At 43.4% G+C, this 22,699-nt stretch overlaps 1 protein-coding gene across 14 annotated transcripts in view; it reads right to left on the bottom strand.

The window, feature by feature from the left end:
• The window catches only part of BCAS3 (BCAS3 microtubule associated cell migration factor), a 294,447-nt gene that overhangs the window by 157,129 nt on the left and 114,619 nt on the right, over positions 1–22,699 (bottom strand). For all 14 annotated transcript variants that reach the window (XR_012051429.1, XM_030288254.4, XM_030288255.4 and 11 more), the window contains 3 exons: positions 18,794–18,894; positions 15,619–15,815; positions 15,157–15,254 (listed from right to left, as the gene is read on the bottom strand). Coding sequence is in view for 13 of the 14 variants with exons in the window: in XM_030288254.4 (XP_030144114.4) it covers positions 15,157–15,254; positions 15,619–15,815; positions 18,794–18,894 (396 nt within the window). In the remaining variant the exon portion in view is untranslated. The remainder of the gene's footprint in view (positions 1–15,156; positions 15,255–15,618; positions 15,816–18,793; positions 18,895–22,699) is intronic.

Raw genomic sequence — 22,699 nt, 5'->3', positions numbered from 1 at the left:
TATCTATTTTGAGCTTTCACGTGCAGAAAGAAAAAAAATAATCCCTGGCAAATTGTCTGCACGTCAACGTGGTGAGTCCCTGCTGCACGAGGGGAGGGGAGGGGGGCGAGTTGTTCCCCACCCCAGGCAGAAAAACCATTCTCACTCTCAAAAATCCTCTGGCTACTCCCTGTTTGGTTAAAGGTTATATAAATAGTAGCTTTAAGAAGGATAAAACAATCTCCATACAAAGCAAACATATTCATTGGTAATTTATTGCTGCCCGATGCACATATACACATACCCAAGTATAGATGTTAAATCCAAAAAATTATCTGTTCCTGCCCGCTTGTACTTTCAGTGATGGAACTGAGGAACAATGGAAACTTTTATTCTTTGTGGAAAGGTAAATTCTGTTTTTTCACTTCCCCTCTGAAACTCTAGAGTTTTTACAGGCAACTACAAAAGTCAGCATGTTAAAGCCAACAGTATCCCATCTTCAACACTTACCATGTGGTAGAACAGAACTTTCCCTCCAATGTATAAAGTTATGTGAAAGAAGACATTTTTTCAAGTCTACAGAGAGTAAAGAATAAATTATAGTGATAAGATCTGGAAAAGTTTGGTTGGAAGTTAAGAGATTTTCACATCTGTGTCTACACATCCATGTCTTGGGAATAATGTATCTTGAGTACCAGTCACATAAAAATGCAAGAAATTGTTCCTCTCTCAAAGGCAGCCAAATCATTCATTGTACTCATGTCTACACTTTGACTGGTAGCTTCCAGCAGAGATCTGAGCTAGCAAACGACAAGGTTTCCCCTGATTTCAAACCCTGACTGTTTAACGTGTGCATGCATTAAAAAATACGTAATTAGTAACATATACACAGCTTAATTCACCATGGCATTATTCCCTCTTTGAGCTGGAATAAGTTAATTTATTCATGCTGCTCAAACATAAACTGAGTGATAGAGCAGGGACTCTGCCTGTAACACCATGAGCCTGATTTATATCCCTGCAGTCAGTGACCATCCTTCCCTTTGTTTCTGAGGGCTTTGGGATTCACTGCTTTTCCAGGCAGATTCTCACACTGTGCTGTGAATAATAGTCCAGTGTGATGTCAACAAGAGCTGAGAAATTACTGCTCATTTATTTAAATAAACGTGGCACAGCCTTTCATGCCTGGTGCAGAACACTTGGATGCATTCCCTAGCAGGAACAGGAGGAATTGAGCTGTTTGAAATGCTCCTCAAAGCTTTTCTGAGCCAGCTCAAGATGGGAGAAAATTGAAAATAAAGCTAAATGTGCAGCCTAACCCTGTATGGGCACTGCCCCCTGTCCAGCACAGCTGCTCAGGTAACAGAAACATGATGCACACCTTGACACACATTCCACAGCTTTATTTCCATAAAGAATAAAATTATTTCAGCCATCAAGACTCAATGCTTTCCTCTAGCTGTCTTGTATAATGTATGATTTACTTACACAGATTATATTATGAACCTCTAATTCACAGAAATAATAATTAACAAATACCTCATATTCCAGAGGACACAAACTGAGATCCTCCAACAATGAAGTGTTAAGTATCTCAGATGCTCACTTTATCCTAATTTTTGACAGGGAAAAACATTCGAACATGTTGAACAGGGCAGAACTGTAGCAGGCACACTAAGAAAAGCCCCAGTAGCTCTTTGAGGCACAAAAGTTTTTGTTCAAAATCAAGAATTTCTGGCTGACATATTTCACGTTCCTTTTGGATTTCAAACACCCTGCTCTGAAAGCCACCATTATTTCCAAGTGAAGAAAGAAAAGGGAATTTGCCCCATTTCTCCCCACTCCTCACTCTGCTATTGTCCCCTGTATCTATTTCCAGGAAGCCAGATTCATTAGGGTTAATCTGCCTACTAAATGAATAAACAAAGGATTTCTCTGTCACTGAGGGGCCAGGTGAGCTGATATCATCTTCTAACACAGAAAATCACCCGCACAAATACAGCGCAGGAAATTACCTGCTGCAATCCCACACCTGGGATCATTTGGCAAGTGCCTTAGAAATGTTGAGTAGATGACTGAAATCAAACTAATTATGTGAGTTTTTTGTTGTTTTTGGTTTTTTTTTTTGTTTTTTTTTTTAATGCAGATCTTCTATCGGGGGAAAAAAAAGGCCTTTCTGAAAATGTGATGTAAAAAGGTCTCGAATGTCTTGGTTTACCTCACTTACTAAAAATGCAGAAAACTCCCTCGGATGAAAATGTTACAGGATTTGTGTAATTAAAATATTTTGCTGCCTCACTAATGACAGTCACCTCTGGCTGTCTCCAGCAGTTCCCACACTGCAAAAACATCCAGGTTTACAAATTGTTGCTGTGAGAATCTAATGAAAGATACAGAAAAAGGGATCTAATAAAGCTGACATAAATACAATTTCTAGTACTACAACATCCACCTGCCCTGGGAGCTCCTCACACAGACCCAGCTCCTGCTGCTGTTAGCTCTCACATTTCTGCTGGGGGTCCCAGCTCTGGGAGTTGACACCTGAAGGATGAGTGGAGATCTGGAAAAGATTCAGATCTTACTTTGCTTCTTGTGGAGGAGTAAATCAAACCATGGGATGGTCTGGGTGGAAAGGGACCTTAAAGATCATCGAAATTCCCACCCCCTGCCATGGGTAGGAACATCTTCCACTACCCCAGACTGCTCCAAGCCCTGGCCCTTGGACACTTCCAGGGATGGGGCAGCCACTTCTGCAGGCAAATACTGACAGAGATCAGGAGTAGGAAGAGAGGTTGGGGGAATTTACAAAAAAACTCCAAAGATGAGACAGGAACAAGAATTCTTTCAATGCAGGGTATGAGCTGTGAGTGTGTTACAGCAGAAGAGGAGCCAACACAGGGATTAAGAGCTACACAAAACACTTGTGACAAAGGTGGAAGATGTGCTCAGCAGCTGTGACTGGAGGCAAGAGGAAAATCTGAGGAAAAATTAAACAAAAATGGGAGAAGTCCCAGGATTCAAAGAAAGAAGGCACAGCTGGGTAGAAATATAGGCACAAAGCCCAAAATTCAGAGCTTGGCAATGCTGTGGAGGAAGAAAGGGCAGGATTTGAAGCTTTGGGTGGAATGCTGCTCCCAAAACTACCCAGCAAAGGGCTCCCTTCCCTCCTGCAAACATGGATTCCATTTGATGTTCCTTCTACAGCAAGCAAGAAGAGATAAATTAAAATTGAGAACCTAGAGAAGGCTTTGATCCTATTGCCTGGAAATATGTATAAGGATATTTTCTCCAGACGTCCTTTTGCTGTGTATGGAAACCAAATGCTGACTAATCATACAAACCTTATGGTGCCTGAGCACAGCTGGGATCTGCAGCAGAACACTATCACAAGGGCCCAGGAAAATGGGGAAACCCAAGAAAATTGCTGAGAAAGAAGAGAAAATGGTGATCAAAGGCACTGGAGGCCTGATCAGACAAGAGGGAGAGTTTCTAGTTGGTGAGCTTTTAAGATCCAATTGACACATTTATTCTTGTATTACCAAACTTCAACAGGCCAAGTAATGATTATCGCTTTTCCAGAAAAAAAGATCCTATCTGAGACCTGCTGACTCAGGACAGCAGTAATGGGATGCAAAAGGCTGAATTTTGGATTATTGGTTTATAGATAGCACCAGCTGGCAGGGATGGAGCCATTTAGAGCTGTTTGTCAGGGCATAGCCTCATGTCCCAGGCACAGACAGGGATGGGACGTGGACAGAAGCTCAGATGTGGCACTGTCACTTGTGGTGATGGCCAGGGCACAGTCAGGGCTTCACAGCCTGAGTGTGCTGAGAATATGGGGGTTTCATTTCTCTAGGTACTCCTTATCCCCTCAAGTGGGAGAAATACCAACTCAAAGAGCAGCATCGGTTCTTGCTTTTCACTTAGAAGTGCTCATCAGCGTGGCATAGCTAATTAATGCTTTCAATAGGTGTTAAAAATTCCTGGGCTGTAAGGCAGCAAATGCATTATGAGCAGGCAAAGGCAAGTGGCTACAGTTTAGAAGCACAAAGGTGAGATAATGGCCTTCCACATCACTGAACTGTCAACCTCATTTAGCACAAAGCCTGGCATCTGGAGACTTCAAATCATACAGCCGTTTAAAAATATATAGAATGTTAAATTAAATGACAAACACGGGACATGTCACCTTTTAGAGGCAGAAATGTAAAACCAAAGCATATGTTCCCCAACTGTATTTGCTTCAGGATCAGCAATATTTTTGTAACCTCATTAGTTTCTTGACTTGGTTTTAAACATGCAAGGATGGATATACAAATAAGTTACAGGTCCTCCACGTGATATCCTCAATTATAAGTCAATCTTTACCAGCAAAATAAATTAAGAACTGGAAGTTTAACTCTTCTGGAAGGTTAAGACAATGAGGAAAAATCTGAGCTCTGAATCCAAGAGATGAGTGCAAACACCCCAGTTTCAAACCTGCATTTACAAGCACAGCCTGTGGCTCCGTGTGTGCCAAACTGTCCCTGCCAACCCCAGGGCTCAGAGGCAGGAATGGCCCCAAGCTCTGGTACCCTGGAGCAGCCTGGCTGTGTGACAGAGCCCAGGCTCAGGAAGGTCTGGGGGTTGGCACTGTCCTGTCACTGCTCTGGTGGCAGTGGGATGAGGAGAAGGTGACAAACCCCAGTCCCTGGCACTGCTGGGTACCTCTGCATGGTGCTGCTGCTCTGCACAGCCCAGCTCCATGTCCCCTGGAAAAGGGAGCAACCCTCACCTGCCACCTCCCTGTCCCCTGGAAAAGGGGACAGCCTCACCTGCCACCTCCCTGTCCCCTGGAAAAGGGGGCAGCCCCACCTGGCACCTCCCTGTCCCCTGGAAAAGGGGACAGCCTCACCTGGCACCTCCCTGTCCCCTGGAAAAGGGGGCAGCCCCACCTGGCACCTCCCTGTCCCTTGGAAAAGGGGGCAGCCTCACCTGGCACCTCCCTGTCCCCTGGAAAAGGGGGCAGCCCCACCTGGCACCCCCGTGCCAGCTCCGTGTCCCCGTCACGAGCCGTGACCCGGAGCGGGCATTCGCACTTCACGCCTTGCACAATCCCTCACTGAAGGGTTATTAAAAGGCCATAACTAGGCCAATAAAGCTGGATTTTATTTGTTCATGCACAGCAGTGGGGGAGTGCTGATGGCACTAAACAAAACATCGCACCCCCAGTCCAAGCTCCCTCAGCTGCTGCTGCAGAAGTGGATCAGCTCCCAGTTTAACAGAGAGGGCAGTGCTAGAAATGGACACATCAATGGTGCCCCTCCACCTTCCCCTCCTCAGCCCCATTTCATAACACAGGGAATATTTGATATCACCTAATGATCACCAATTAACAATTAATAACCACCAGAACCCTTCCAAGAACCTGCTTCCACATGGATGGATTATCTTCCTCTGCAGAACTGTAGGACCAGCACAAATCAGCTGCAGTATAATTTAATATTTTTTTTTGTCAGCCAGATTCACAAAGTTTCAATCACATTTCATTGGAGAGAAAGGGAAAAAAGCATGAGCCAAACTTTGAAATAAAATCATGAAATAGTGAAGCACTGCTGGCAGTTCAGCTTACTGGGCATCAAAGTTTAAACTTTGCTTTCAACCTCAGTTTTTCCAAACACACTGTCACTCACCATAATATGGGTTAAAAATAAGAGAAAGCAAAGATGAAATGTAAATGATTTAAATGCATGCATATGTTCTTTTGTAAAATGCATAATGCAGCTGCAAGATTTTTCCTCATATTTTGGACACAAATCAAGGGGGAAATGGTTCACTTATAATACAGTGAATTTTTTATCTAACTTCAGTGCTAAGATGCAGCTCCCTGCAAGCATTTCTCTGTATACTGAGTGTTGGTTTGCTTTTATTTGGGTTTTTTTTTTTTTCCCTAGAGTTTAAATACTAACACCAAAAGACTACCAAAGCACTTTTTGCTTCTCCAAATTCTTTCATGGCAACTTTCTGCTTGTTAAAAATCCACCAGCAACACAAAAACTTTGCAGATGATCTACAGGCATTTACTACATCTTATATTCAATCACAAGTAAAAATACCCTTACTTTTAAAATATATGTTAAGTGATAGGCAAAAAGTAGAGCACACAGCAGCTTGCTCAACCTTCCTGCTGTAAATAACAGAGGTGAAAATCCCAATAAATGGGAATTGCAAGGAGCTAGCAAGATTCTTACTGCAGGAGTGGCTTTCCTGCTTTTTTGCATCAAGGTAAAATTAAGTAGGTAGCACTTTCCTGGAGTGAATACTCAGAATTCTCTGCAGCATCCCAAAATTGAAAGATGCTACGAACGTGTCACTTCTCACACCGAGGAAATGCAGCACAAAAGGGGGTGGCAGGGCCAGTTCCCAAAACTCCCACTCCTCCAAGCCGTGCCAAAGGCTCCCAAATCCAGCAGTTCTCCTGGCCAGGTGGGCTGTGGGGAGCCGGGCACACAGGGCCAGGCAGGCTCCTGAGCAGATGTGAGCTCCGGGGAATGCAGCTGTGCCAGAGCCCCCAGGCTGCTCCACACCAGGCACCAATGGCTGCTGCTGCTGCTGCTGCTGCAGGGAAATGCCAGGGAAGAAAGGCTTGGCAAGGCTGGGATTTCAGGAGAGGATGGCCTGCACCCCAGCTGACCTGGGGACATGGGATTTTTGATAGGGCTATTACAATCGCAGAGCTTATAAAATGTATTTGGAAAGGCTTTCGTGTTGGTTTTGGGATAGGATATGAAGGCCCCAGGAATCCACTCTGAGACCTTAAATCTGTGGCCAAACTCCAGCAAAAACCATATGTTGTTCATATCAGCACCTTTCCCTTTTCCCTTGCTCCATTTTCCAGGCCTGCACCGAGCGGAGCCTTGGGGCACCAGGGCTCAGGGAGCACCTCTCACCTGGACAGATCCCAGGATAACGATGCCAAGAACCCCAAACTTGTTTCTTGTCTTTGCTGACTGTGCCCTGCCTGTTCTCACCTCCAGAAGGGGAGCAGCACCAGGCTGAAGCACAGGGAGTGCTTGGCTTCACGTGCTCCCTCAGAGACATTCCCTTTGGAAGGAGCAGAGCTCCTGCTGCTCCCAGCAGGAAAGAATAAAAGCCCCACAGCTGGAGGCTGGGACCTCCAGGACTCTCCCTGCACACCAGAGCAGCTGAGGAGAAGGATGGTGACAATCAGGGGCTCCTTTCAGCCCGTGCTCCCATTCCCTGCTCGCTGAGCAGCCACTTGCTGGCACCAGCTTTGGCTTTTCAGAGCTCTCCAGCCAGAGCTGGAGCAGTAACCAGCACCCAATTCAGCCTGGGTCATAATAAAAAGTGAAAGTTAAAAGCACTGCAAGCAGCAGATAAAGAACTATTAAAATCTGGCTGGGGTGATGCCAGGGATGGAGTCCAAGGCAGGGGAGGAGCCACAGCTCCAAGCCAATGGGTATTCCACAGTGGTGGATAATTAAGGAAAACAAAATATTTTCCATCTGTTTCTTTACCCCTTACATCACTGAGGCAATAAAATATATACACAAGTAAGCACCAACAGGCAGTATTTCAACTTAGATATAAATATTTATATTATTCCCAGCAGAGAACATCTTTACTCCAGTGAGTAGCCAGGGTGAGGAGGCTGTGATTGGAACACCCTCAAGGTTTTAAACTCCACCTTAGAGTAGATGAAATGCCTGGCTAATTTATCATGCCAAATAGCTCAGTTTGATGTGTCATATGCCCAAATCCACACTTCTGCTCACTCATCCTTACCACACTCTAATGGACAATTGCTAAAACCTGCTCCTTTTGGTTTAACAGCGGTGAAAATAAGTGCTTATGCTGATATTACATTAAAAATTACAGCAGGAGGAAGCTGAAAGACAAAAGGAAGGGTCTGCAGAGCCCTGAGGACAAGGGCTGATGTTCTGAAACACCTCCTGAAAAGAGAGAGGACAAGCTGGAGGATCTCAAGAGGATCAGAACCAGAATCCTGATGGCTGAACCCATTAACATCTAACAGAGACTGCAGGCCAAAGTGGCAACAAGAAATAATGAGGCATATTTAGAGTTTTCAAAGCAAACATGGGAAATGGTGAGCAAATACTTTGAAAGACAAAGCCTAATTAATGAAATCACTAAATAAAAATGTCTCTATTATAAACTGATTACAAATACAGCTTCCCCTGAAACAACAGTCACTCCAAAACTCAAATACTCTTTTAATTTGCACATTCATTTTAAGGCCATTTCAAGCAGTCTAGATTAATAGATGAGCTTAGAATATGTTACAAGCTTATAAAAATATAAAGATTTGCAAAATGCTTCCTTTAAGCAGTGTAGGAAAAGAGCAGAAATGTCAATGCACACGCTGCCTGCAAATACCAGTGGTGTGTTATTTCTGTGCAATCTCTCAAAACACAAGTACAGACACTGAGGTTTCTGGATCTCTTGTAAGTTTAACAGTAGCTGGGAGCTCTTAGATCTCCAGCTATAATAAATATTGTATCCTACAGGAGCCCATCGGGAATCTCAGCTCATGTGTTGTTCCACAGAAGATTGTGGTGTCAGATATGATTAGAATCAACACTTCCCACTTATTCAGAGCTTTAAAGCTACCTACACACAGAATTAACAGCTGTTAATGAAAGATAATTAAGGAGCACATAAGAATATCCTATTAATAATGAGTTTTTGTTAACTAGCACAAAATACCCAGGATAACAAGATTATTTTTTCCCCCCTAAACAAACCCATGGCATTTCTGTGCTAGCACCATGCTCTAGCCCACTGCAATTTTTCAGCTGCTGTGAACTGAAGGTGGCTTCCCCAACTGGAAGTTCGTGGCTCACACTTGAGCAGCGAGACGCTGCAGAGGCTGCGCTAATGGAGCCCTGTACACACGTCAGGCAGGTTGTGTGACACGAGAACAACTGTCTGGGAGCAGCAGCACTGTGCCACTGACCATTATCGGGGCCCCTGGGGCCCCACTGCAACTTATCTTCCTGTGGGAAGAAAAACCCCCTTCCCCTGCATTTGGTTACGATGCTGAGGAGGTCACAGCTCGCTCAGGGAACTGTGACATCAACACAGGAACCGCTGGGCCAAAAATCACCTGGGGTAGGTGAACAAGGAGAGCAGCACCTCCAGGAACCTCAACTGTTGCCCTGATTCTTAAGATTTTCTAAAGCCTTCTGAATTTACATTCTTGTAGAGAACTTTCTCACACAACTTTCTGTAAACAATCTATTGTTTTGCATTCCTCCACAGAGGCAGAGAAATTTGATGTACTGGTAGTTTGTCCAATGTCATTGGAGAGGTGGCACATTCACCCTCCAATCCACTGTCACCTTCGGAAAAGTATAAATGCTGGAGTCAGAAAATAAACTTGCTCTTTTTCACCTTTGCAATAGCAGTGGCTCGTGTCGTGCTTTCACGTGTCCTAGAGTGACACTCAACTCCTTAAATTCAAATTCCACCCAGCACAGCAGGGCCTAGACATTGCTGATTTTTGATTTTCACTTGCATCCGTGAAATCAGATGCATGCAGCACTGGTTTTTAAAGGTGATACAGACTTGGTTTGAAATGCAACCATCTTAGAAGAGATGAATTGCTTCAATCACTATTAAACTGCTCAGCTGTACCACAGGCAAACTGGGATGAGGAGTCTCCTCTGTCCCTTGCAGGGTAAAGCTACCCCACATCACCACATTGTGCTGTGGGGACTGAGCTGCCACCTCCAGAACTGACTAAACTACCCACAATTGTCACAGGGTGGAAAATTAAATCAGTATCTAATGATTCTGCTGCCTTTCACTCACTGCTCCCATGCCTGTCCTCTCCAGTGTACTTCTCCTGCCTCCAGAAAACACCCACCAGTGTTTGGAGACATTAATGCTACTCCATGTATCCCTGCAGCTGAGTCTTTTCCCAGTCCAGGCAATGATCCAGCAGCAAGTGCCCCGTCAGTAGTGTCAGGTCATTTCAATTTCTCCTCACATCTCCCCAGTCTATAGGGCATAGCTGTTTGCAGATGTAATCATGTACACTGCATTGGCATCTTGGAGCCTGCTGGAGTCAGCTCTGTCTTAAGGCTCTCTTCAAAAATCATCAGATAACATTTTCTCAAATTAGATGAAATAAATCAAGTTGAAAACATTCTAAGTACCAGAATTTTGCATTATGCAGCTCATGCACACACACACACTTAGCAAGGCAGATGAGCTGGATGGAGAGAAAAGGAGAACATGTGAGGAACCAAAGGTACCCGCAATATCCCACATGCTGTCACTAGTCAGGGAATAATACATAAAATGGTAAGCAAATAGGTAACACAATAAGCATTTTAAATACATACATTAACAGGATCAGCACAGAAGTTATTCCAGGAAAGAAACATAACTTAAACTCATGTAAATTTAGGCTGACAGGATGAGTAACTACAAACCAAGCAGCGCTGGGTCGGTTTTTTTTGTGTTCCTGAGCAGGTGATGGCCCCTGAGAGCAGCTTGTTCTCTGCCCATTATTAAAACCTCTCAATTACTGTGAAGAACAGCCCAGGGGCCAAACCCCTTCCTTGCCTTCAAAGCTCAGCATTATCCTGTGCAGCCCGGAGTGCAATCTCTATCTGCCACAACAAACCACCTTTATCCCATGCAGGTAATTACAGGTGCAGGTCAAGGACTGCAGCCCGGATTGATTTCATGTCCCTGCAGCCCTGGCTGGCTCCACTCAAGCAGGGCAGCTCGAGCAGAGTGACACCAGAGCTCCTGGAATGGGAGCCCAGCCCTGGCTCAGCCTGGCATTTATTGCCTGTGGCAGCAGGGACAGCCTGGGAATTCACAATGTTGGTGACTTCATCTGCCAGCTGCATTCACACATCTTTACTACCTGAATAACTGATCTGCACTGCTCCCAGGCAGCACTTTGTGGTCTACAGCGTTTGGGAATAAATATTTGATTGTGCATACAACAGAAAGGAGCTCAGATGGTTTAAGGTGTGACAGCAGAAATGTTTATTAAATTCCAAGTGAGAGCATTGCTGGACAGTAAAAAATTGTCCCATGGTTTCTGCCTCACAGGTGTGGTGATGAACAATAAAAGGACAACTCCCTCCCCCACAAAGCCTCAGTGAATTCTTCTGTTCATTAAACCCTCTGCAGGCAGAGCTCTCTGTCCATGACCAGCCAGTCACACAGAAAAGAGAGGGAAGTACTAAATTACAAGCTGATTTTAAGTGGGCATTGATTGAAGTAACCAGAAGAGAGCTTAGTATTGTCAGAGTTTCATACAACAGTAATAAACAATCTTCATTAAAAAATGATGTGTGCATCCCCCTGCAGCACAGCACTCGCCAGGTTTCAGCTGAGAACATTAAGGTTCCCCCCACCCCACACACAATTAAAATGAGGAAAAGAATCCTCTGGATCTTTTTCTTCTACAAATTAATTTTATTCATTAAATAATGCCATTCACTGAAATGCTTCCCACTCAATTTCAGCATTTATTCTAGGCAAGAAAGAAACAGATTTATGATTCTATTCTGTGATCTCCTCCCAGCAGGAAGAGGCTGATGCAAAAAAAGAGATTAGACAATTTCTGTGTCAATGTTCTCATCCTCCACTAGCAATGCAACCAAATCATTACTTGGCTGATGGGTAAGTGCCCAAAACCTCTTTGTGTGAGGGAATAAACAAGGCTTTCCATAGACAGACACACAGATGCAGCCACTTCTCTTAAATGAGCAGGACTGAGGCACGGAGCACACCTGAGGACCTGAGCCCACACCTGGGGTGCAGCTGAAGGGAAACGCTCTGTGTGCACTCAGTGCAGCTCTGTGGGCAAACTCGCTGACAGCAACTGCTGCAAAATCCTTTCCCTGGAGCTCTTCTAGCTCTGAAAGCCCAGAGCTGACTGTACAGACATCCTAACCTGCCCATACCCCTAATTTCTGCATCATTCATTATTCAGAGAGTCCCACCAGGTTTGATTTTTCAGATATGTAACATGTATGATGTATGTCATTCCGTAACAGGTAATAGAATGAAAATCACAGAGATGCCTGGTTGGTTTGGGTGTGTAAAGAGTGTGACCTTCAGCTGCAGCATCACCTGCACACAGGAGGACTCTTTAAGGTTTCTCTTTCATTTCTGGGCTCATGAATAGAACCTGACTTACTAAGGCTTAACCCACCTGTGTCAAAGGCAAGCCCAGAGCCTAAGCACACCTTTGGGGAGGAGGGACAGACAACCTCTGCTTGCAGTGGTTCTGCTGCTGCACTATCAGCAAAGGCTTCCTGCTTTACAAACATTTAAACTCACTGTTGTCCCCCTTTAACATTTCCAACTGCCAATCTGGAACAGCATCTGGAATTACAGTGCATTTCATCCTTGAGGGTGTATTCTCTCTATGATGCACATGACTGAAATATGTGCACTGAGGGACAAGTGTCCAGTAGCTTTAGGTGACTGAATTTTTGCAAACTTTTCTTGAAAAAAATAAACCAGAGAAGACTTTTCCAAGTGATCTTAAGAGATTGTCCTAAGCACACCACAGTTTTACAGACACATGAGGAAAAAAACATGCTTAAAAAAAAAAAAAGGCACACAAACTGCTTAATAAATGCAACAACAAATTGTCACCAATGGGGGAGAAGGAAGGAAGCTCTTGGGAATGGCAGAAGGATAATGGGAGATGATAAACATGTACTTGAAGTCTTTTGATAGGAAGAAGTGATGAGTCAGATAAGCAGAGGCGCCACAGGGGTTGTATCTCCAAGCAACAGGCAATCAAAGCTCCAGATAAGCATCTTCATAAAGTGCAACAGGCTCCAGTGCAGGGGCAGAGCTGAACAATCACTTCCTGGTTCAGCTCAGTCAGGAGAAATTTATGACCTACTTAAAAATCCTTCAAACCTAAAAATGTCTTTTCCATAAAGAGCATCAGCTGTGTAGGGCACGCCATGGGAAGAGCAGGAAATGAGAATACTTGAAGTGGTGGAGTGGAACACAAAAACCCAATGCTGTACATGAGTGGTGTTAAAACCAAACCCTTCCCATCCACAGCTGAGATTAATGGAGTTTTCTGCACATCTCAGAGGTGGGAGGAGAAGAAAATAAGCATAAAATACTCTTCTTTCCTTTGCTAGGCCCTGTTACAAGAACAGCCTTCTGAAATCTCAAAACCAGTGTATATCTATTTTCCTTGTGTCTCCTTTGCTCTGCAACAATTCACACCCCTAAACCATCACACAATTTAGAATCTGAACCCCTAAGTTCTGCATGGGAAAGAGTGAGGATCAGGTAATACAAAACCTGCAAAGAGATGCTAAAATCCCTGAATCAAAAATCAATTCCAACCCAACCTGTCTGGGTGAAGTAAATAAAATACTGCCATCAGCATGTCCCTAACAAAACCCATGTATTGTTTACCAGAAACTTATGAAGTGTTATAACCAAACTGAGTCACTGCTGTACAGCAAATATATTTTCAGTGTCCTAACAATGTACACAACGGATTTTGGCAATTTTAATCTAGACACACATGTTAAAGGCATTACAAATGATGCTTCATCACAGTCACATGAGTCAGTTCATATTAAAGCCCCATTCACACCTCAGGAAAAGTTGCTCAGCATGGAAGGGGCTCAGCCAGTCCTGTGTGTCCATTGTTTCTGCTGTAGATGGAGTAACCTGCTTTAGGAAGTGCTACAGTTACAGAATGATCACATCTCAGAATTCCTGCACATCCCTGGTACAGGTGAAGGCACTGCTCCTGCACAGGAGGGAAAACTCCCCACCATGATAGTGGTGATATCTCCCTCTGTATCAGCTGATAGTGAGGCACAGCTCTGCCATTAATCACTCTGAATCTCAAGTGTCACACATACAGCCTGAAGCACTCCTGTGATTCCAGCTTGGAACCTTTTAGGAGCAATAAGCATTGATGAACTAGGCAAAAAAAATCATAATTGATGCATTAATATTTTCTTCATCAAACAATTATTTTCAAAATTACTTTGCCATGTACTAAAACAAACAAAATTCCCCTTCATAATCAGCACCAGATGTTTGTCTAAGCCCAACAGGAATTAATTTAACAACTTTTAAATATTTGAAATGGAATTTATAAGGACAATTCTCAATATCCAAAGTAAATGTGGTTACTATTGAACTCTGTTATAAACACATACATGAAATATCCTGTAATACCCAAATAAATTCATTTGGCAAACAATGAAGTATCTTGGACTCAGCATTTACATCAAATAGCAAACAGAGTCTGAAACAGGAGCTTTTATTTTAACTCTCTTTAAACCAACCTTCAGAAACCCCTTTCTGTATGTGTTACAGTCTCTTTTTACAGTTTAACCTCAATCCAATCAGGAGTCTCTAGGGATTTTCAAATCACTAAAGATTAAAATCCTCTCCAACTTGACTGTTTGACTAATGCTGTGTGTTTAATAATTCTACTTGTGAGAGATTTTATTTGACAAAATCCTGCTGTGTGGACCCTCAGACACTGTGCAGCTGCACTGGAACATAAAGCTCTGCTGCTGCCCTTGTTTCTTTAGACAGGCTGTTCCCCAGCACTGAGGGAAAAGAGAACTTTATAGTACATCTATTACTCTGTTGATATTAACACAACCACTGTAGTATTAAATCTACACACTCTTTTCAGAGCAGAGCAGTGAAAATGTGCCTATTACACAAACATTAGATAAACTCTCCTGTTGTCCCGACTGTTCACAGAAATCAATTACATTTATGATTACATTTCAATGAAAGCTACTTTATAAACGAGATGGAACTGTAATATCCTATGCTTTAGGCATTCATTAATAAAAGCATTTCAGTGTTAGTATTTGTAAATGTTCTGCTTTTTAGTTTAGGCAATTTTTAGCATTCTATAGCTCATGTTAAACTTTACATAAATAGCGTGTCCACATCTTACCACAACGCTGTGACGTCACATTTGAGTGGTAAGAGGGGGAGAAAAAAAAAAAAAATCATCATTATGGCAGGATTGAGTATTTGTATGAGACATCACTTACCCTGCAGTGCAGAAAACCAGGACAACCTTGATAGCAACGATTAGTACACGTTACCAGCCAAAACAAAAGAGCAGTTTGATGACCACGAAACAGAAAATGAGGCTGTTCCTACCTGACGTCGCGTCGATGACCGTGGAGCCGCCGCGCCGGTCGGCCGCGGGCCGCGGTGACCCCGGCATGCTGACGGGCTCCGAGCGCACCGGCTGGATCCTGCCGAGCACACAGACCACACGCTGAGCCACCAAACACCTCCAAAATCATGTCCAACCCAGAACCTGACACCTCCTCATCAGCTAAAGCATGGCACTGAGTGCCACGCCCAGTCCTACTTTTAACAGGTGCAGGGATAGTGATTTCACCTGAGCAAGGCCACCAGACTTTGTGCTGTCTTTGCCTGACATGTGCCCAAGAAGGGGCAGCAAAAGGAATCTGAGCTGCTTGGCCTGGATGGATTTTTCTTGTTGGTGCATCACACACTCTCCCAAGACATTCCTCTGGACAAGCCTGGTAAAAACTGTGAGGTGTCCTACACATAACAAATGTGAGACAGCTGGGAAATTGATTTTATTTTTACCTGAGGCTGTTGAGATCGAGATCATCTGTGTCAAAGTCCAGGAGAGGCTGTGGGGTGTCGCTGGGCCCGTGTGACTGCAGCACGGAGGAGCTGGAGGAGATGACGGTGGTTTGGCCTGAGGGATGGATGGTTTTGAACTGGAACTGAGGGCCCATCCACAGGCGGCGATGAGGCCCAGTGTGAGTTACGATTTCCACCTGTGGCAAGGGGATACGGGCAGTGATTAACACAGCTGCATTTAATGAGTGGTTCTTTCGGTGTGCCAGACTCCTGGAATCCTGCTGTTCTCAAGTGAAAAGGGTGTTCTGAGCCAATGTGTTCTGAGGAAAGTTTAACAAAGCAAAACTGGGGGTGTCTTTGCTAGAGAATGACGCTTCAGCCAAAGCCAAGAGCTTCTTGCAGAGACCTAAAAGCTCATGAAGCACCAGCCTCAGGACACTGAACTCCAGTTCTTAAATCGTTCTAAAGATCAAAGCTTCATCCTGGCCACCACTTCACCTGATCCTGTTCTTTCTTCCCCTTGCTATGATGAAATACACCCCAAAACTTGAATGCTGTGACCTACAGGGAACAGATTTCTGCCTGAATCTGCATGGAGCAGAGAGAGAAACCAAGAGCCCACATCCCCCAGCCTGAGCAGGGCGAGGGAAGTGCTTCCAGAGAGCTCTTTCCAGCTTTGTTACAGCTGCTTTGTGAAAGTTCACAGCTTAAACTGCTTCCCATGGATGCAGTGAGAGCTGGACTGCAAATCACAGCTCCTAATTCCTGTTGGCACATGTGAGGAGGGGCTGGCACGGAGCATCTTGTGGGAAGTAAAAGATCCATAACCCAGAGCCATGGGAAGAGTGCTGAGATGAGCCCAAGTCACGCTCAGCACAAGAACAGAACCATGGATGTGCCACGCACAGGGTCCACACAAACACATCCATTTAACCAAAATTCTGACAATTCAACAGAAGTAGGGTGTCTGTGATCAGGAAAACTGCAAATAAAAGGGTAAACAAAGCATACAACTTCTGTAATCAAGAGAATAGAATCATTAAGATCATGGAAAGATCATGCAATGCAACACTAAAAATCAAAAAGACCTTTTAAAGATCAGTAAAAGGAAAGATAAAATGTAAATATTAAGATCTGGTGAATTCATACTTCTAAAACAGAAAATAGATTATGAAGTACCAATCAGTTTCTGCTAAAACACCAATCAGCTTCACAGCAGAAATGCAAATTAGTGAGGGAATTCATGAAAACAGATTTTTGTATAGGTACACAGATGTATACTAGTAGTGGCTCTCCATCTTTAAGGAGCAATTTGAAACCCTGGATAATGTCAGTTCTCTGTTAATGTCAGACAACAACCACAGCCTATGCAGCTCTGTTTCCATCTCTGCATTTAGCTCAGCCTAACTCAGCTTGGCTGCAGCCATTTCTGAGGCAAGTAGCTTTTATGTAGCAGCGTAAATTAGGCCACAGATAAAGTAATCTGTGTATTTTAAGCTTGAAACCATCAGTGTCACAGAGCCGAGAGGTAAACAGATGCCTTTGCAATTTTACTGAGGCTATGGCCAGATGTTCCTATTCACTCTCCTGTTGTGTGCAGGACAAACATATTGTATCTACTTCCCACTGACAGCACACATTACCCACTGTTCTAATTGAAAAGTTGAAGTGAAGGGTGGTGTTTTTTCACTGCTTGCTGTTACTGTTGATAACAACACTTTAATTTTGAAAAACATCCTTGCACTTTAGGCTTAATCTGAAGTGGCTTGCTCGGGGAGCGCCAGCGTTGCTGTGCTCCAAGGGCTCTCATCACTCCTGCTCTCAGCAGGAATTAAACATTCCAGGAGCATTCTCAGAATTATCTGTCCTCTGTGACATCACTTGGGAATTTTTTTCCCCTTTATAAATATATTTACTCTTCTAGAGGGATGGATGTGGAGACACAATGTAGGTGTGCCATAATCTCTTTTCCCCAGAAGTTTCACCAGAGCAGTAAAATAAGGAAATACCTCCAAACAGTCCTGGACAGGTGGAAAACTACAGGTAAAATCTGGTCCCAGTGAGCTCAGAGATAAAATTCCTGTTGACTGCCCTGATTGAGAAGTTTCATCATCTTTGTGCTCTAAGAAATCAGACACAGCACAAACAAGTGAGACACCTCAATGTGCAGCCACATCTGAAACTTCAGACAGGTAAATGAATTCACATGACTCGATTTCCCAGTGAATGCTCCTCCTGGACAGGTCCATGTGGAAACCTAACCTCTCATTTCAGGAAAAAGCTGTGTATGATTTATTCACCAGTGGGAGAAGCAAATCCCATCCATAAATATTTCATATTTATGCCATACACCCCAGCAACACATTTAATGCATCACTCCCATCACAACATTGTTCTTAAACCAGAGGAAACTCACCTAATTTGTCAGGGTGAATTCTATGGATCAGGTACCTTGTAATTGCTTTGGCAAATCCAGAGCATTTGTAAATTTTGTTTATTTATTTAACTCTAATATTTCATTTCTAACAGGAACTAATTCTCAGTGTATTATTCATGACCTACATTCTTACACTGAGGTTCTGTTTTGAGCCAAATGGTCAAGTATTTACTGAGCTCTTACAGAGAAGCTTCATTGACTGAGACAAAGCAAGATTGGATAACAAGACAAAGATTAGACCTAAAGATATAAAAAGCTTTCACCAAGCATGATAGTTTTAAAGCAATGCAGTATTTATATCTGGCCAGAATTCACAGGAATTCTCAGTAGAAAATGATAACCAGGAAAAGGAAGGAAGTAAACCAGCTACTGCCCCCTTTTTATGGTCAGAGGAACGTCACCATCCAAAAGGCACCATCATTCTGCCAACTCCCTTCATCCCTGTCCAAAAAGGACCACGCCAGGAGAAAAAGGGAGGCAGGTCACTTGCTGCTGCCAGCTGAAACTTCCCACTTCATGCTGAGCTTCCCAGGGAGGTGATTGTGTCAGAAATGTGTGTCAGAAATGCTGGGGTGTTATCTGCTGTGGGACCATCAGATCCATACCCACGCTCGGCAGTGGGGTCAGTTTTACACACAGCAATGCCCTGGCTGTGGGAGTTTAATTCCCACTTGGAGGAAAGTGGTGATTTTTACTTCCACTGGCTGTTTTCCTGAGCTGGAAGCCCCCAGAGCCTACCTGTGAGAGCCACTCCTCATCCTCCTGCCCGCTGTGGTCGGAGGCCAAGCTGTCGTAGGACTCGTGCCGGGTGATGGGCCCAGGGCTCCCCGGTGGCACCACTGGAAAAAACACACAAAATCAGTTAAAAGTTTTATTATAAAAAGAAAAAAAAGCTTTGAAAGTAAGTTAATGACACAGCAATAATGTACGTTTTCCTAAATCTGTAACAAATTTTCTAGAATACAGAAAGAGATCAATTATTGACATTAAAAGGATAAAAAGATTCCTGCTCTTTGACTTGGCTGTATCCATACAGCCACCAGGATAACCCATTGGCTCTTCTTCTTTTTACCTGAAGTTCTTAAAATACCAAAGTATTTTTATATTCCCACATTTTATAATCAAGGTTTTTAAAATTTTTAAAAACTGTATTATTGCAGGGTTGACCTTTATGTGTCAAGCTTCCAACCACTAGAAAGTTTTACAGCCATGTAGTAAACCCCCAATAATTGGAGTTTTAATGGCAAAGCAGACACAATGGTAGCCATAAATACAGAATGGCGCCTATGTAATGTAAACAGCTTTGCATATATCCATACATTTTATGGAATAAAATGATTTCCATCCTGCTTTGTATGTATCTGAAGCTACAGAGCCATTTTTCACACCTCTGGATCACAGAGTGTCCATATTCTCAAACTTGCAATGTCTCAAATTCAGCTCAATGCCCAACTTATTCCAGAATTACTCTAAGTGCCAGAAAACTTAGGACATATTCTTACAAAGGAAGCTCAGGTTGGATATTAGGAAAAATTTCTTCCCTGAAAAAGAGTGGTCAGGCAATGGAAGAGGCTGCCCAGGGAAGTGGTGGAGTCACCATCCCTGGAAGGGCTCAAACAGTGAGCAGAGATGGCACTTCATGGTATGGTTTTGTGGGCATGGCTTGGAGTCTATGGTTTTGGAAGTCTTTTCCAGCCTTAACGGTTCTGTGCTTCTATGATAAAGCAGCAAGATCTTCCCATGAGATATATCAGGAAGAAATTCCTCCCTGTGAGGGTGGCAGGCCCTGGCACAGGTGCCCAGAGCAGCTGTGGCTGCCCCTGGATCCCTGGCAGTGCCCAAGGCCAGGCTGGATGGGGTAGCTAGTGGGAGGTGTCCCTGCCATGGCAAGGGTGGAATAAAAGATCTTTAAGGTCTCTTCCAACCCAAACCATCCTGAGATCCTCCATTTTCCCTGCAATCCCCAGTTTGTGCCTATGCACACCCACATCTTGACAGCCCCAGGAGTTATTTCAGCTCTGTCTTCAGCAGTTTTCAGATAATACAGAAATCCCCTCCATCTGCTCCCTTACATCCATGACAGACTGAATTCCATGACTGAGGGACGTGTCTGTCTAGTCCAAACTCCTGTCAGAGAACACACACTCCCTCCTGAGGATTCACAGTACAATCTGAATATTAAATCACAGCACCCACTTCTCTTCCTCTAAGTTTATACTTAAAACCAAAGAAACAAACCCATCATTTTGACCCATTTTGCTGTTGCCCTCATGCTCCCCACATCTCCTGGCTCCCTACTCTGAAACCTCCTGCCTGTTTCAGAGAGAACAGCTGAGCAACTGCAGGCTTTCCTGTTACTGAACTCCCTAACTAACTTCATGGCTCCAGCAGATGGTTTTGCTTTCAAACCAAGAGGAACTTTATGGACTGATCTGATTTTTTTTTTTTTTTTTGGTTCTTTCTATCCCAGAGGCAACTACCAGAGCTGTCAAGATTAGGGAAGCTGCAAAACCACAGCCCAGGGAGCAGCATCCCCCCTGCTTGGTCACTGTATTTCTCCCTTGAGGAATACTTTTACATTTTACTGGAGGTTCAAGATGGCTTTACAGCGAGAAAGAAATTTGAAAAAACAACTAAAAAGCTGAACCAATGATTAGTTTTGCTGCTCCACTGGAAGCCTTTCCCTGAGGAGTCACAGGTCTTGTGTTTCCACGAAGCTTCCGAGCTCAGCATTAACTCTTTCCACCCAGGAGTGATGAAATGCTGAATTCCATGGAAAAGCTCAGCCTGAGAGTTCACCAGCGGGGCAGCAGTGATAAAGCCTCAGCTGAGGTCAGCCCTCAGTCATTTATTTGGCTGTTTAATAAAGCAGCATTTCTGTGCCACACCTATCACAAAAGCAGCTTCGAGGGGCTGGTTGGGATGGGGGATCCCAGCTCCTACTCCCACCATTCCCAGTGGGAATGCGCAGTGTGCTGGGAGAAGTGACCTTCCCAGACAAGTGATCCTCGCTGGAGATCTGCCATCCCCGTGCTGCTTGTTACACATGTACATATGGGCATGCTTTTCCAAGTTAAAAATGCCCTTGAAGTTGTAGGGACAAACATGGTGTAAAAATGCAAAGGCCCCTTTTCCTCTTTTCCCCCTTTTCTGGGCACACACCGCTCACATCGGTATCAAACTCTGAGATGAGATTAATTTAACCCTGGAAGGACATTTCCAGGAATTTGAGCTCAGGAGTAATCTTTTATCTTCCAGCTTAATTCTTTGAAAATCTGAATTCACACTGGAAATTACAACAGACTCTCACTCATCAGTGAGGTTATCCTGATGCTCCAACATGGAGTATTTTAAATTTCTGAAGAATTTCCCAACCACGCAAGATAACAAATAATAAAATTCCAATTCTTGCAAAGCTTTGTGGCAAATGTTTTTTACTGGTTCTCTTGTAATTTCTCTTTCATTGAGAAAAGTCACAAATGGAGCAGACACAGAGCAGGAGCAAGAAAGCTTTGGCTGCACAGTGATATTTTACTGCAATTGCAGGTGGTTTCTACCTTCCTAAAATAATCAATTCAATGCCTTGTGTCTGAGCTATGCTAACTTTTAACTTTTCCTGTTCTCACACCAACATCTGGAACAAACACAACAAATATCTACAACTGAGTTTAACCTAGAAATACACAAAGTGAAAAAGTACAAAAAATAAGTGTTAATTAAAAATCTAGGTGAGAATTCAAACATACAACTTCTGTCTGTGCAGTATGACAGGACACAAGTTCCTACAGTCTGCTTAATAAATAAATCCAAAATGAGCATTCAAGGACACTTCTGAAAAACTGGACTGATATCTATAGCAAAAATCAGAGTTTTGCCAGCAATATTTGGCAAGGGGCAAAAAGGAGAAAACTGCACAGAAGGGACTGTGGAGACACAAGTGTCAACACAAGCCAAAGCAAAGGTTGAAATACAGCAGAGCTGATATTTGTCTGGAATTCCAGGACCTGACTCACACACTTCCGTGAAAAAGTATGAAAAAAAACCAAACCTAATTGTTTAAAAACTTCTCCATGATATTTACTGACAAGTGAAGAAAACAAACAATTTGTATTAATCACAAATAATTTGCAAAGACATTCCTGCCACGTGAGCAAGACCTAGATAAATACACATTGGAGGAATATTGGAACTAGCACACAGTGGATTTGTTCATGGATGGGCTAATTATACAATAAATACCTAAAGCTAAGACAAATCTTCCTTCAAAGATCATAAATTATCATCTTTCAGCAGCATAAAAGTGTTGGAACAAAGAACCACTACAGTTCAATTGTAGTGTGAGCACTTATGGCTTTAATTTGGGAACAATAAATCATTACTTTTACTTAGTTATGTGTACTTCTCAAACCAAAAGGTTTTCATTTTCTCATTTATAGAAATAAGCTTTGCACAATTCAATTTAATTGAGAGTTATATATGAAATTCCCAATGTGCTCTTCTCTAAGGGCTGCATGTTTGTCCAAATTAAGAGCAAACAAAGGCATCTGAGCACCACAAAGCCTGTTTGTTTGATGCTGCCTGCCATGTGCATGCCTGCAGACACCCAAAGAGCTTGCCTTTTCCATCCCCATAATTAGAATTTAA

The sequence above is a fragment of the Taeniopygia guttata genome, chromosome 19, assembly GCF_048771995.1.
Source record: "Taeniopygia guttata chromosome 19, bTaeGut7.mat, whole genome shotgun sequence".
NCBI lineage: Eukaryota > Metazoa > Chordata > Aves > Passeriformes > Estrildidae > Taeniopygia > Taeniopygia guttata.
This window is presented reverse-complemented; position numbering and strand designations above follow the sequence as displayed.